The sequence below is a fragment of the Triturus cristatus genome, chromosome 3_2 (genome assembly GCF_964204655.1).
Source record: "Triturus cristatus chromosome 3_2, aTriCri1.1, whole genome shotgun sequence".
In the NCBI taxonomy this organism is placed as follows: Eukaryota; Metazoa; Chordata; class Amphibia; order Caudata; family Salamandridae; genus Triturus; species Triturus cristatus.
The window spans coordinates 934,101,592-934,118,467 of NC_140584.1; the positions used below are offsets into that span (position 1 = coordinate 934,101,592).

Consider the following 16,876-nt stretch of genomic DNA (forward strand, 5'->3'; position numbering starts at 1 on the left):
TGGCGACTAAGTATACAATGCATCAAGTAGTCCATTGTTAATGTTTAGTAAATATCACGTGACAAATTTTGAAGCTTTGAGAAATATTTAAAAAAGCGTATTTTGGTGCGCTTGTTAACATTGGAAAAAAGGCATAAGCCGAAACGCGTCATGTCCGTTTCTAAATGGATGGAAATTACCCCCCTGTGAGTGCTTCTTTCTCGTATTAAAAGGGAAGAGAAAATTCACCGCTAATATTTTCGCGGACACACTTCCGCGGTTACAGCACACGTCCGGGAGTGCTCTTGCTAGGTGCAACGGAGTGGAGATATATATATATATATATATATATATATATATATATATATATATATATATATATATATATATATGTGTGTGTGTGTGTGATATGTGTGTGTGTGTGTATAGATGTGTGTGTGTGTATATATGTGTGTGTGTGTGTGTGTGTATATATATATATATATATATATATATATATATATATATATACATACATAAACAAGACGGGTTCCTACGATGGGAAGAACTGGAGGAGACACAGCGGGATTTTCCAGGTAAGAATTTAATTCCAGCATGGCATGACGCGTTTCGGACATAATGCCTTTCTCAAATGCCTGCTGCAACATCAGTCCTAACAGCCTGTCAGCTTTAAGGTAGTTCATGTTGTTTCTCTATTGGTTGCAATCCAGGTGGGTTGTGTTACCGTGACCAACCACTGTGGCTGCATCGGCAAACCACAGTACCCAGAATGCACTCACACTGCATCCCGGGTGAATGTCCAGCATCAACACCACTGAATCTCTTCACGAGTCCTGGACATAGAAACGTGCTCAGGCTGAATGGCGACCAAGTTGCTGATGAAATGAAGTTGCCACCTGAGTCCCGCTATACACCTCAACCGCACAAGTCCATTTGCAAGATGCCCTGTGGACACGGATTGAGTAATCCGAAATCCTCCGTGAAGTCACGGGTTGCCGTCTACAGCAGAGCCTTGCTGGTGGATATATATATATATATATATAGTTTTTCTCATTGGATTAAATACATTCTCATCTTGTTATTATTAGTTTATTGAACTGTTCTATTCTCATAGAGAAAGTGTCCCTACCTTAAACGCTTTCTTTTGATTATCTTGTTCTGCTAACAATTCTGATTCAAGCATGTGAATCTATGAAAGATTCAATACTGGAGAAAAAACAAGTTACTTACCTGTACACTTTATACCTCATGGTGACTGCTCTTTTATTCACACTTGTGCTCGAAATCTGAGGTATGGTGGCTCTGCAAGGGCTTGTGGTCTCAGGGCTTGTACCTCCCCGGACCCCAGAAGCCGCAACAACTGCTGCCTCGCATCTCCTCAATCAACGGTAGGACCTTTTACCTGCCTCTCCGCCTGCAACTCAGGAACACTCACCATCACGGACACCCTGACAGCATCGACCACGAACGCCCCGGAACAACTCCACTGCCTCCTGCTCGATCACTCTGCAAACATGCCGCCGAAATCTGGGACACCATCACCATTCTCACCCTGACATCATCTTCATCACAGAGACCTGGCTCAACCCCTCATACACCCCAAAATTGCCACTGCTATGCTGAACTGCTGCAAGATGATTCACTGGAACCGCACCAACAAACACGGAGGAGGCATCACCATCATCCACAAAGAAACCATCCGCTGCACCACGACCAATCATAGAACAACTTCCAACTCCAAACCGATGGCAGGACTACCATTAGAGTCAACTTTGTCTACAGACCCCCATGACCACGCCCCTGCTTCTGCAACGCCATTCACGATTTCATCGCCCCATCACATCAGTCGCCTTCCCAACGGATGGTAACACGCAGAGGCCAGACCCCTCCTAAAGAACTCCTCTGCTGACTCCAGCAAACTCAAGGACTACCACCCCATCTCTCTGCTCTGCTTCCTCAAGAAGACAATCATCCGCCTACTCACAGAACACCTGGAGAGAAACAGCCTGCTGGACACCTCTCATTCAGGGCTCTGTGCTAACCACAGCACCGAAACTGGCCTGATCACTGCAACCAACAACATCCGAACCCTCCTCGATCAGGGATAAACAGCGGCCCTGATCCTCCTCGACCTCTTAACAGCGTTCAACACTCTATCCCACCACACCCTTATCTAGAGACTCCACCATATCGGCATCCTGGGAAAAACCATTAAATGGATTGCATACTTCCTCCCTGGACAAAGCCAGATAATCCACCTATCACCTTTCACCTCGGAACCCAAAAGCATCATTTGCAGTATCCCTCAGGGCTCATCCCTCAGCCACTCACAGTTCAACACAAATGTGAAACCCCTGGCCATTATCATCAGAACCCACGGCCTCAACATCATCACAGACAACACTCAGCTCATCCTCTCACTCTCAGAAGACCTCTCTACCACCAAGAAAAACTTCCACAACTGCATGACGAGTGTCGCTAACTGGATGAAGACAACTGCCTAAAACTGAACACAGACAAAGATGGCTGTGCTGATTTTTGGTAACAACACCTCCCCGTGGAATGGCACCTGGTGACGGCACAAACTCAGCCTGCACCGAAAGACTACGCCCGCAACTTCTGCATCATCCTGGACAGCAAACTCACCATGAAATACCAGATCAAAGCAGTCTCCTCCACCTGCTTCCTCATCCTCTGCATGCTTCGAAAGATCTTCGTAGCTTCCCTTCAACACCAGGAAACGTTCACTCAAGCCCTAGTCTCAAGCAGGCTTAACTCACTTAAATCACCTCCCAACTCCTGAAGGGGCTGCAGACGATACAGAACTCAGCTGCCAGACTCATCCTCAACCTCCCCAAACACATCCACCTCACCCCTCACCTCAGGAACCTCCACTGGCTCCCCATCTAGAAAAGATGTCAATTCAAGATGCTGATACACACCCACAAAGCCCTCCACGACCAAGGACCAGCATACATAAACCACCACCTGAGCTTCAACTAACCCTCCAGACACCTGCGCTCCGCCGCCCTCGCACACACCCCCTATATCTACCGAAGCTCCAGTGGAGGACGCTGTTTTGCCTACCTTGTCGCCAAGTCCAGGAACGACCTTCCCTTCCACCTCCAAACATCGTCCTCTCTCTCGGAATTCAGAAAGGGACGCAAGACCTGGCTTTTCAACTGATCCCAGCCAGAACCTTGTTCCTGGACGCCATCATGGCTTATTAGCTGCGCTCTACAAATCGATTTGTTATGATTGCTGAGTAACCTTCCTAGTGACATTATTACTCCTGGATGCTCCAGATACCTGCGGTATTGGTTCCATCCTATTGCTCCTGAGTATAGTCAAGGCTGTCATTCCTTTGGGTTACTCCTCTCGCTCTCCTGGGTTTACTCAGTAGAATGTTTACCAAGGGTGTCTATAACCAGTCCATTCCGGTGGATTGCCCCTCCTGTTGTTGTGGGTTGCCCCTCAGCAGACTCTGTAGAGCATTTACCATACAGCATTAATTGCTCCTCAGAGTTTCTAATCTGTTGGTCCTAAGTGAACTTCAAAAAGCATTTCCCTTGTTTTTTGTAAGCACTGCAGATGTGTGTGTTTCCCCTACTGATTATTTACCATGTCTGCCTATATTGAATGCATGCCTGCTAAATGCTCCTCTGTTATTCCTTGGTGGACTCCAAAAGCAATTTACCTTGTCTACCTGTAGTCTGTGTATTTCTGTAGCTTGCTCCTCTGTTGTTCCTGGGTTGAACTTGTCAAACGTATACCCTGGATTCCAGTTATCAGTGTATTCCTGTTGGTTTCTCCTCTGTAACTCCTGGGTGGCTTCTATACAGTGTATACTCTTTTTGCCTGCCGCTATTGCTGCTCCACTGTGGCTCTTTGGTGGACTCAATTGACCATGTCCCATATTTAACTGTAACCTGTGGGTTCTTCCACTTTCGTCTGGACTCACCCAAGAATCTAAATGTATTCCCTCTTAAGGATGGTAAGCAAGAACACATGTGCCTTTTTCTACTGCTCTTGCCTGTATTCGTCTAATCATAAGCACAGTGACGCGATCGCAGAAACAATAGAAGTGCATTCCATTACACATCACACATGCTATCAAAATCATAGTCAAGTGCAAAATACCCATACCAAAGCATGGCTCTCAAAAATTGTCCTTTCACAGTTTTTCATCGGATGCTTTTGTTGTTCAGGTTTGCAGAAGACTACAGGGTTGCTTTGCAGCAGTCCTACATCTGGACCAATCAGCAAGATGTTCCTGATGCCAATGGCTTCTTTGCTCGGCCCAAAAACAGGAGAACCACTCGTCAGAAAACTGCAGTGTTCATGCTGAATTTCTGGTGCTTGAACCCGGCAGTGGTGAGCCAACTTGTGTACTTACTGTAAATATGCTTGTGTTATCTGAAGTGCATGGTGAAGATCCACAATGGAGTAATTGGAGTCAAAATGTAATTATTAACCTTTCGATAGTGGTAAGGAAGGAATTAAAAAAACCTCTATAAACGGGAGCCGCCTACATTTGTGAGGAGGATTCTTCAAGCAAAATGGAAACCTGGGCAAGCCTTATAATTTTTTTGTTTTTACTTGTCGCGGATGTGATCATCATCAAACATCTACTTTGGTTCTTAAAAATGCGTCGCATTCAGCACATAATACAATTGTATACATATCAAAATATGCAAAAGTTTTTTAAATACAAAAATACAGAATCTACTGTGAAAAACAATTAAAAGCGCCAGGTGCCAAGTAAAAGGTAACAGTAGAAATCAATTTGTGGGTTGGAATAAATAACAACATCGACATCACAATAGAAGTACCGTAGATCCAATCTAAAAAACAGTTCTCATGCTGGTGCCAGAGCTCAGTGTATGTTGGAGAGGTGTGGTTCAGCGGCCAGGGCAGCTGACTTCGGAGCACAGGGTTCACTGTTTGATCCCCGGCTCCGGCGGCAGCTCAGCTCAGCACCATGTGACTCTAGGCAATAGCTCACTTAATTTCCACGACGGCCCCCAGCGCCTTGAGACCCGTAAGGGTGAGTAGTTCGCGCTTTACAAATACGGATTTATTCATTATTATTTATGTTAATTCAGTGTACAAAAATCATAATAAACACAAGGAGATGATGGACAGAGCGCTGAAACCTTTCAGACACTCACCCCCAGTCAGAGATCTGGGTTGAATCCATCATCGTTCTTTAGCTCAGTTCGCCACCCCAGATCAGACACAGCTAAATGCAAATCAGTCTTGACCCTGTGCCTCATTGGAACAGTCCAGCCCGAACTGTCAAGCCATGTCTTCCCTGGACCGGAAACAAGCATCCTGAGACCGGTTTCGGAGTAACACCCCTCATCAGCCAGGCTAGCCTAATCACGACTTTGGCGGACCTCTTGTGGAGCGCCATGCCAGTGCCCCACCAAAGCCATTCTCACACCGCCTGCCTGATAACGATTAAAATCCTTTGCGGGTGGTCGGTGCTGCGGCGGTCCCATGGCGGTGCCTGTCTAAAGACTATTGGAAAGCCTTCGACAGGCACTGCCGCAGCACCTTCCTGCACGGGAAGTAATACACCATGTCGTGCATTGCTTCCTGTGCAGGAACTGAGGTGCAATACCAGGGGGGCAACATGTGCCCCCCTAGGACTAGAGGCGCAAGGGGGCTGTTGCCTCACTGCCACCCTTTTCATGGAAGGCTCACCACCATGGAAAGGGCGGCGTATGCTCAGCGGTCTCATGGCGGTCCAACGGCCGCAGTTGTAATACTGCATGTGGTCCCTAAGTTGTGGCGTTGGTCGAATCGCCACCATGGGTTTAACGGTCCAATAGACTGCCGAATTCGTAATCAGGCACTTAGTCTGTCTTGCCCAAGCACAATTAATGAATTGCGCACAGTAAAAAATAACATCGACATTGGTGAAAAAGCCCAATTTCAAAACCATGATTATTACAGACAAAACATTATTTACGATAGAAACAAAACTAAAACACCTTAATTTTCCCAGTCAGTCAATACTGCAGTACAAAGACACCTTTTCTCTAGGACAATCTGTAGGAATAAAAATACGGATACAATAATGAAATTCACAGGTTTGTAACAAGATAGAAGCGATATCCCGTGATAGTGTTGATTACTGAAGAATTGTTTAGATGTTTTAATCACATAGTTCCAAGTCATTTTTTTAAATTAGGTCAAAAATATTTAGTAGATTCTACTGCAAAATTCCCCTCTGTGAAAAGGCTAAGAAGACAGTTTTGGAAATTCATCAAATTGGGGTACCTTATTATAATCCAGCAAAATATTTTATAATTATTAACTGATTAATTGCTTACATACCTCCATGTATCATGATAGGAGTTGTTTATCAACCATATCCAGGGACTGACTGGGACAAAAAATAAGCCTGGGCACTAAAATAAAAGGACCCCTGTCAGTGAACCTGATAGCTACAGAGTAGCCACATTTAGAAATCAGGCCACTTTTGAACTTGTGAAGACGCATTGTATGAGTATTTTTAAAGGTATGGAAGATTGCATGCAATTGTGTCTCCTCGAGGCAATGTTTGTGATAGTATCGGGGAAATCAACAGTAAAAATCAGCCGACCAGACCCTAAAACAGGCCCACAAACTGCAAAAAAAACAGTCCACACACTGATCTGTGAGACCAGCCCATCGGCCACTGCCTGATTGCCCTGTAGGCAAGTCTGACCCGGACCATATCTGGCCAACTTGGCCCTCACTGCGCCCATGCGGATGTGCTCTGAAGGAAACGGAGAAAGAGCTCTGCAGCAGTGAGACCTCCAATGAGCAACTACTTTTTTAATGAGAATGATCACCATAGGTAATAAATAGTCTTTCCTGGGATAAAACAGCCTTGCTCATGGCCAAGTAAAATTTAAGACAAAATCCAATGTCCAAGCTTTAGAGGCTTAAGTACCTGCAAAATTGAACTATCTTCTGGTTGATATGCCAATGTTAAAATACCTTATTGATCGGGATTGATGTATTTGTAGGACAACCTTTTTTCTAGAAAAAATACAAAACTCCACCTTCCATGTCAGTGCATTGATATTACCGGTGCCCACAGGTTGAAAGAGCTTGAGCGCTTTAATAAAAAGCAGCAGATCGAGGGCCCACATAGGATGAATGTTGAGCTGGCTAATTCATCCATCCCAGAAAATGCTTCACAACAGTGTTTTGCAGGGGAAAACACTGACTTTCTGCTAGCTCCCAATCACTCATAGTTTGCCCGGAAGGGTCCAACTTTGATTCCCGACTTAGTTATTTTAAGATAGGAATGCATATCATTCAGGATGTAAAAAAAAGGGTTGATATTTTTTAGCAAATGACCAAAAGCAAGGCTTTAGGTAATTGGGGTTCGACTGAATTCTAATAGATTTTAATCCTGACAGTTTTTATCAAACCTAGGGTACCTCCAAGAGGCACAGGTGGCCATACAGTTCATTCTCTGGTGCCAGGTGTCTGTGCTAAGATATCAAGAACATTGGTGCAGGGCTAGATCGGCCTCGCTGCTCTGACAGTAGCCTCATTCATCAGGTGATTGAGTCAGGCGTACAGGTAGACATTGTAAGGCTCACGTATTGGGCATTAGTGCCAACTGAAATAGGCCAAGGGAATATTTTATGAGCTATGATGAGGCAATCAATTGTCTACGGAAGGCTTGTTGCATTTGGATTTCCCTGTAGAACGGCCTGCTGTCAAAGGAAATCTGAACATTATGCTTTCTTACCTATCGTACAAGCTTTCTGCGAAGTTGCATTACGCTGTTTTCTTGGAAAATGGCATTGCTGATCCCTGTGATATATGCAGTGCATTGATGAACGTCATGCCCTGTGACTGTCCAAATCGTATGCATTATTCCACCTGGTGTTACTCTCAAAAGTGTGGACTACATATCATTAAGCACCTGGATGAAGTGCTTCACAACCTTCACATAGACAAGGGTGAGTGCTCCTCGTGCCACATGCATGTATACAGTAGACATTGACTGCTCTGAATTTTAAAACTTTCGAAGCATATTGTGTTAGGTGCAGGTAAGATACAAATTGCAAATCAAGCTGTTTACAGACAACAGTCACTACAGTTAACATTATCGTTTCTCATACAGAGTGCTTTACAGAATGATTGTTATAATATGAATTGTACCATAGTTTACCTGCTCAGCAAAACTTAACACTGTTTTTTGTTTATACGTTACCAGGCCTTTTCTGATCTAAGTGGTAAAGTGCGGACAATTGTCCTGACATCTGGTACTCTGTCACCGATGACGTCATTTTCTTCTGAACTCGATGTGAAGTTTTCCATCCAGCTAGAAGCAAACCATGTCATTAACAAATCTCAGGTAAAGGGATTTCTTTGCTATCTCACTGAAACATTTCCATTTTAAAAGAAAGGAACTGGGGCTTGCATTGTGCTCCTTTGTGTGTCTTCGCTTCATAAAGCACATACCTCTATCAGCAAAAACAACAATGGTGGTTAAGGCACAAAGCCATTGCACAGGCGTCTTTACCCCAAACCATAGCACCAGGTGCTTGACTCCTAGAGGACTAACCACCAGCTATCCCTTATATGAAGACGTTTAAATGGTTTGACGGGAGGTACATCCTACTAGTGACAAATTAAATTATTTTACGCCACAGGTGCTTTCTTTAAACCAATAGTCCTTATTGTTAATAGTAGTCTGCTTCATTCATAACAAAGCATTGCAATAAGAAGAACAGCCTCAGTCTTCTTGTATGAGACACAAATTATTTAGTGTTCATTCAATTTAAATTTCTTTTCCACAAATTTGGCACACACATCTAGCCAACGCATTTCGTCCCTTCATGGGACTTCATCAGGACTGAACAAAATATAGATCATAAATATAATAAAATGTATTACCTTCAATTTGAATTCTTGAAACATATACACAGGTAAGCCCTAACACTGCCAGAGTTAATGACCTTGGCACCCCTCCTATTATGATTATATAATTATACATGTAATCACTTCATTATTACAGTTTATGGTTCATTCCATTTACATCTTTGTTACTGCATTAAAAAAAGCATTACATCTTGCATGCTCTTAAACATTCATATTAGTTGAGTTTGTATGGGTGTTGTTGCAGGGCTTCTGCACATATACAGAACTATGCGCAGGAAACCAGGACCTCAGTGTGTAGTGGTGTACCAAAAATACCCACCTCGTACCCAGAACCCCAATTCAACTAGCTATAGTGTCTCCTTCGTTCTCCGTGCTACAGCGAAGCTACCAATGATTAGACATCCTTGAACATGCTACTCCGTCCCTCTCAGGATACGTGGGAACAAGAACACTCTTTTGTTCAAACTCTCGTAATGATGGTGGAAACAGGACTATAGCGCCTTGCCACCCTCCCCGTGCTAGAACTAGTTTATTATAATTATAGAAGACCTCCAGGCTTTGTCAGGGGGACCCCATACCTCCGAGTTCAGATGCAGGATTTTATATCACCGGACGAGCACAGCTCTTCTATCCTGGAAAGCTTTTCTCCAAGTCCCTTAACATGCATGCAATGCAATATTAAAAGCACCAGATTTCCAGGTTTGCAGCTGTGTTCTATGTTATGGCTAGGGCAGTGAGACTGACCAAAGCAAATCAACAGAGCTCATTGTTTTTCGACCCTGAACACGCTGTACAGACGAGGAGCAGAGTGTTCAACTAAATATGTGAAATGCAGACTGTTCTCATGTGAAAGTGAGCAAGCAAAGTGTTTACGAGAAATGTGGCATGTAGTCACGTGAGCAAAAGCGGCAAAATGACGGCCCAGCATATACTAACTGATGCTAATGTAGCAATGTCCGCAGGTGTGTCCATATCCTCACTACAGTGTAACTTCCGTACATCAATTCTTTATTACTGTTCACAGTCGATTCATCAACTTCATGTGATCAAACATGTAGATCGCATTTACATCTAACCCCTTCTAAATTAGAGGATGAAACCTATGTTCATCAAATGTCCCTCGATAATGAAGGATATTCCACATCAGTTCATTTTATTGTATATAAGGTTACCGTATCCGAACATGTACATAGAATAGTTATCACCAAGTTTTTTCAATTTGTCCTCCTAATCACCTATGAGACAATGTTCTTCAACCTGATTTTAGATAACAATTCATAAAGAGTAAAAAAAAGTAAAACTTAACACATACATCATAGGCTCTGAAATAATATTCCACTGCTTTGTTCACTCTAGTATTAAATGAGCAAATGTTACCTATGTGTGACCATCATGCGCAACCTATTGTGAAAAATAATCATCAACATCAGCCCTTGCTACCGATTCATTCATAATTATAACATCATACATCCCATCAATTTCATAAAGTCAAAGAAAGCTAAAAAATACCAAAAATATCCTTCAGTTCAATCCACACCATTAACTACTTGTTGTATTTTCGGGAAAGTTAAATACACAAAGTACTACTCCCGTCAGAAAGAACATGGTTAAATAATGCCTCTGTGTTCAAATTTATACAAGTCATCCGCCGCACACCCATTTTTAAATTGAGTATGCATCAATCAGACAGAACGCACTAGTGCATAGGCCATTCTCTGCAACTCAAATTGCACCTGTGTTTAGAATAAACAAGTCCTCTTGTCACCTAAAAATACACCCTATTGTGTATGTAAATTACCCATCTTACGAAATTATGTGTCTCACATACTACCAAAGCCAAATATTATTAACTGTACATAGCTTGTCTTCCAAAACATTCAGAGTTCTTCAACCATTTCAATAGAAAACATCAATTTGCATCAGGAAAGTCCGCTATATTGCCAAGTCAAATCAAGAAAATACACTACATTTATACTCTTAACTCAATCACTGTGACCATTCAGTGTAACACAAACACCCCTACATTTCCCTTCTCCTTACCAAAAACGACACCATTTGCAGTGTGTTTGTCTGCTCCGTAGGGGTTATGAAACAAACCGCCAATCGACACTCACAAGTTTTAAAGTCACACAGCAATAGTCACATGACCACTTCTAACCAATATGAGGACATTTATGACCCGAGCACCCCTTCTCAGTCACTATAACATGATTGCCATCTTATCTTAGTCAACAGTACATATATATTAAATTTGAATTATAGCACTACCACCATTCCGCACACTTACCTTCTAAATTATCAAACGGTTTGCATTACATGATCAATACAAACTGACAAAAAAAGAGGGAGGTTTCAGAAAAAGATCAGATCCCAATTCGGAGGTTACACCATAATGGTCGCCATCTTATTATGGTATAGATCCTGCACTGATGAATTCTAAATAATAAAACGATCAGCATTACATCTTTATGTTTGATCACAAGAAATTGATGGGATCGACAGTGAATCGTAATAGAAAATTGATGTACAGGAGTTACACCCATACAAATTCATCGAATATGAATGCATAAGTACATGTATGCATGATGCAATACTTTTTTTGGACGCAGTAACAATGACAAATGGAATGAACCATAAATTGTAATAATTAATTCATTATTGACTACATGTATAATTGTATATTCTAAAGAGGAGGGCTACCAATGGCATTAACTCTGATAGTGTTAGGGGTTATTTAATGATGTAAATACCTGTGTATATTCTTTAGGGATTTAAATCAGATGCCATACTTTTATTAATTTATGATGTATATTATCTTTGCAGCTATATGGGCTGTGGGTGCCACATGTTGTGAAGAAATTACATTGAATGAACAATAAATTACTTCTGTCTCATACAAGAAGACTGAAGCCATTCTTCTTTGGATAAAATTGCAATACTTTCTTATGAATGAAATTGATTACTATTAACTATTAGGAGTATTGAACTAAAGAAAAGACCTGTGGTGAACATAGTTAATCTAAATAGTGCAGAAATAATTAAAAGCAATGTATTTGCTAAGAAACAATTGCCCCTTATCTGAAAAGGCACAATAAAAACCAGCATCTACCATATCCAGTTTCAGGAACCTTACACATGCATGCCTTCTCTTAGAATTGATATCTAAACTTGTTAGTATGTTGTTTCTGCACCTAAAGTTGATGTGGAGCAATTTACCTTTATAAATGAATAAAATGTTTATATGAAAATAAATGTGACCCTAGTTAATGAGTATTTTCATGACATGTTTTTTTTAATGACTGATTATTGAATGTAATTAATGTGAGTCAATGATCAAATGAAATAGCCTCGTTGAAGGGAAGCTTGTGTCCTCGGAAATTAGCATGGGATCAATGCTGCCAGGCATATGTAAGGGAACTGTGGAAAACTACTCTAGTTGGAGGCCTAAATCTCGGCATTCACGTCTTTTCTGTATCTGATCAACCATATACATGGCTGAAAGTACTGAGGGGGTTCACATAGAGTAGATATTTCATGACGATTGCTTAAGTAGGACATCATTAATAGGACCAAAATGAACATGTTGTGGAGCCACTAATTTCAAATTAATTGGAAATTACGGAATGATTTACAAAGTCACAAATTGTACACCAACTATTTGCGACCTGTTTCTGATTTTGTGATGCGACTTATGCACTAATAGGTTGCATCATAAAACTCTCCAGTTGCATGGGATCGCAGAATGAGCTGCCTAAGGAATGTTAATTAGTAGGTTGCTTTTGATGACCTTTGTAATTGGCTACATACACAAGGATTGTGGCTTGCAAGATTCAGCAGACCACCATTCCAGAGTGGCAGTTACCATAGGAAATAGATTTTTCGGTTTGCTAATAACTTTGGCTCCTGCTGAGAAATTTTCACATAACTTTCCCCAAAAAAAGTTCATCTGCCTCAGCTCCTTCTTGGAAAGTTTCGGGGATATCCGTCCAGCGCGGGTGAGTAAAAAGTGGGGCCCAAAACTTAAAATCCCCATTCAGTTTTCCATAGGAAAACTGAACAGCGATACCGTGAATACAGCTAAACAGAATTACACCAAATTTGGCAGAAAGCTAGCTCGTGCTCCAGAAAGCATGCTTTTTGTGATTTGGTGTCAATTTGTTGAATTAATGAATGGATATCATTTGTAAAGTGCACAGCTGCTAACCAAGTGGCGACGCAGTACTAAAAAAGAACTGGAGAGCAGAGTAGAGTAGAGTAAAACTTTAGCATTCCCTGAAAAGGTGTGCTTTTAGTGCTACCCTTTTAGTGCTGCCTAAAAACCTTCTCCGCATCTGGATCTCTCATTGCTTTAGTGAGTAAACTCCAGGTTTTAGCTGCCAAATAGGCGAAGGACCATCCTCCTAGAATTTCCTTATGTATACTTGGCTGGAGGTGCGTAAAACCCTGCTAAGGGTCCTATTTCATAAACCTCCTTTGTAGGTAGAGAGGTCCTGTTTGATGCAGAGCAGTAAGGGTAATTATCAAAATCTTAAACATTATCCTCTGTTTAATCAGGAGCCAGTGAAGTGTTTTAAGATTATTCCTGGTAGATTGTCTTCTCGAACTATTCCGAATTAAGCATGTGGTAGTGTTTTGGACCAGTTGGAACTTGTTGAGAAGCCTTACTGGTAGACCAAGATACAGAGCGTTCGCATAGTCCAGCCTCACGACGATCCTAGCATGAACCGCAATTTCACATGTGTGACCAGGTAGAAATCTTCTTTAATGAATTCAAAAGGGCAAAACAGACAGCGTTAATAGCTCTTACCTGTGGTTTAAATGACAGGTGATTGTAAAAAAAAAATTCACCCAAATTCCCCACCTCGTATTTAGGTGCTGGAGCCGGCCACTGCAGCCTGGCATCAGGAGAGCCAGTTGCTCCAAAAAAGAACAAAAAAGTCGGATTTGTCCATGTTCAGTTTTATATAACTATGTTTCATCCACTTCACTACTGCAATCAGACAGCTGTGCGCATTTTCCACCACTGAGCTATCAATTTGCTCTCCACTATCATATATATATATATATATATATATATATATATATATATATATATATATATATATATATATATATATATATATATTCACTTAAAAAACCATAGGTTTCACACAAGTTATAGTTAGCTGTACAAAAACCAATGAAATTCCACGTTATAGTTAGATCAGGTAACTATAACTTGCGCGCCCACAATAAACTGCTGATGACGTCACATATTACATCACTTATGACATGGTCAGTGACATCACTCATGACATCAATGATGACATCTGAAATGACACATTGTGCATTGCGGTCGCGCAAGTTATAGTTACCTGATCTAACTATAACGTGGAATTTCATTGGTTTTTTACGAGTGAAATGTACAGCTAACTATAACTTGTGTGAAACCTATGGTTTTTTAAGTGAATTTGCAAGGTTTTTTAAATGCTAATTCCTAACTATAACGTGTGTGAAACCTATGTTTTTTTCAGTGAATTTGTACGGTTTTTTAAATGCTAAGTTATGTATTTTTTTAAAATTTTTGCGCGCGCGGTGCGCTTCGCGCACCGTGCGCACGCTGTGGGCTCTCGGTGGGCTTCGCGCACCGAGCGCCCACGCTGCGCATTTCGTACCGTGCACGCCTCGCCATTTTTTACAAAATATCAATTGTTTTTTTCTCCCTTGGGGGTCCTTAGATTTATATATTAAATGTGATTGTTAATTCTTTTATTTTTTTTTTATCTTTTTTTTACCGTACGCGTACGGTAAGCTTACAGTACGCGCACTCCGCGATTTTTTTTAAAAATTATTACATTTATTTTTCATATTTTTTGGTCCTTCGTGAACCCCCTGACGAACGCTGGGGGTCTGCAACTCTCTTCGTTGCCCCCTTTTCATGTTATCAACCTTTGTTTTTCAGTGCGAGAGACAGAAAATGGCGGCCGATACTTTCTGATTTCGACCGATTCGAATGTTTACAGTCATGTAACCACCAATCAGAATTGAGCTCGCGCACGGCACCGTACGCGTACGGTAAGCTTACCGTAAGCGCATGGAGCGCGCTTACAGATATATATATTGATTTAAATGCTATTTTCTCAGGACCTACTGAACAGATTTACACCAGACCTGCAGAAGGCACATCCCTGACCTGAGGACTACCTCTCTGCCCAATTTCAAGTAATTCTGTTCAGCCGTTCGGGCTGTAGCTCGGACTAAAGGTCCTATGGGAAAATGCATGGGGAAAACGCGTTTTGGGACCCCCCTTTTTTCTCAGCCCCCGCTTGACGAATCCCCCCGAGACTTTCAGGGTAGGAGCGGAGCGTAGCGCCCCATTAGTTTTGAAAAATCCGCGAGGATTCGTCAACCGGCGCCAAAGTTATTCCAAATAGAATGTTGCGGATTTCCTATGGAAACACGGTCCTAACTATAACTATCTACTGGCGACCGCCAGTAGATAATATATATATATATGCATTTTCCATAGGAGATTCGCAACATTCTATTCCAATAACTTTGGCGCCGATTGACGAATCTTCGCAAAATTTTCAAATCTTTTGGCCAGCTCCGCTCCTATCCTGAAAGTCTCTGGATGATTAGATATATATTGAATAATGTGGGGCTCAGTGCTGAGTCTTATGGTACACTGCAACTCATCTTTCTAAAGCCCTAAATAAACAGCGGAAGGTGTACTGTTTGCTCCTTGTCAGATAAAAATGAGTTGAGCCCGTTATTGGCCTTAGTAATAATTCTGGCTGCCCTCAGCTGATCTAAAAAGATCTCATGAGACACTGCATCGAACGGGGCTTAGAGTCCTGCAGAATAACCACTTCACTTTTTCTTGTTTCCAGGTTGTATTTCACAAATTATGCCAGCTCTAAGAGGGCTGCCCAGGTGCTGAAGCCTTTGCGGAAACCTGACTGGGTGTAGTGCAGAGAAGCAGTTTTTTCTATAGAACGGAAATCTGAACATTGGCTAGTTGCTCTAGCATTTTCTTCAGAACTGGAAGGAGACAGATTGATCTGTAGTTACTCATATAGGAGGCATCCAAGGTATTTTTTTTGGGGGGGGGGAGGGGGGGTTTGTCTTTAAACAAAGAAAGGACTAATGCCGCCTTCCATATTTTGGGAAAGATGCCACCTTTTAGGGATTGATTAAAGAGCATATTTGTCTGTTTGTTAATCTTTGACGCTTCCAGTTTTAAAATCCTTGATGGGCAGGGATAAAGTGAAGATCCGGACTTCGCCATCACCAGCACTTTTTCAGTCTCTGTCTAGCAAATGTTCTTGAATTTTGATAATTCTAGTCTTATCTGAAGAGGACGAGGCTTCCAAAAAAAGTGAAAGACCGTGAGCCCTGTTGTCAGTGGCCAGATTAGAGTAGATGTTTGTAATTGTCTCCTGAAAGTAGTCGGAAAGGTTATCACAGAGGGCCTGGGAAATCTCTACATTTTATTTACTGCTAGCTGGAGAGAGGAATTACTTTGTTGCAGGGATTCTGCACATATACAGAACTACACGCAGGAAACCAGGACCTCGGTGTATAGTGGTGTACCAACGACCCACCTTAGTGCCCGGAACCCCTATCCGACTAGCTATAGTGTCTCATTCATTCTCTGTACTACAGCGAAGCTACCAATGATTAGACATCCTAGAACAAGTAACTCATACTCTTTCGCCAACTCACTCATGCTTGTCCACAACATAAGTAATCAGAGACACAGTATAGTTTAAAATGTTTATTTTAACTAACGTGCTCTACAATGCAGTACACAAGCCAATACTAGCAGCAAAATGCATAAACTCAATATAGTGAGCATTGTTACAATTCCATAAAATATGTACGGGGAGATCATTTTATAAAGCTACTGGAAAAAAGGCCTAATGTGCCTTGCCACCCTCCCCATGCTAGGAACTAGTTTATGATAATTATAGAAGACCTCTGGGCTTTGTCAGGGGAACCCCATAATTCCAGGTTT

At 41.8% G+C, this 16,876-nt stretch overlaps 1 protein-coding gene across 2 annotated transcripts in view; it reads left to right on the forward strand.

Annotated features, from left to right (window-relative positions):
- BRIP1 (BRCA1 interacting DNA helicase 1) overlaps positions 1-16,876 on the forward strand; it is a 1,188,160-nt gene that overhangs the window by 648,051 nt on the left and 523,233 nt on the right. For both annotated transcript variants that reach the window (XM_085649424.1, XM_085649423.1), the window contains exons 12-13: positions 4,188-4,353; positions 8,210-8,350. In XM_085649424.1, coding sequence (XP_085505550.1) covers positions 4,188-4,353; positions 8,210-8,350 — 307 coding nt within the window. The remainder of the gene's footprint in view (positions 1-4,187; positions 4,354-8,209; positions 8,351-16,876) is intronic.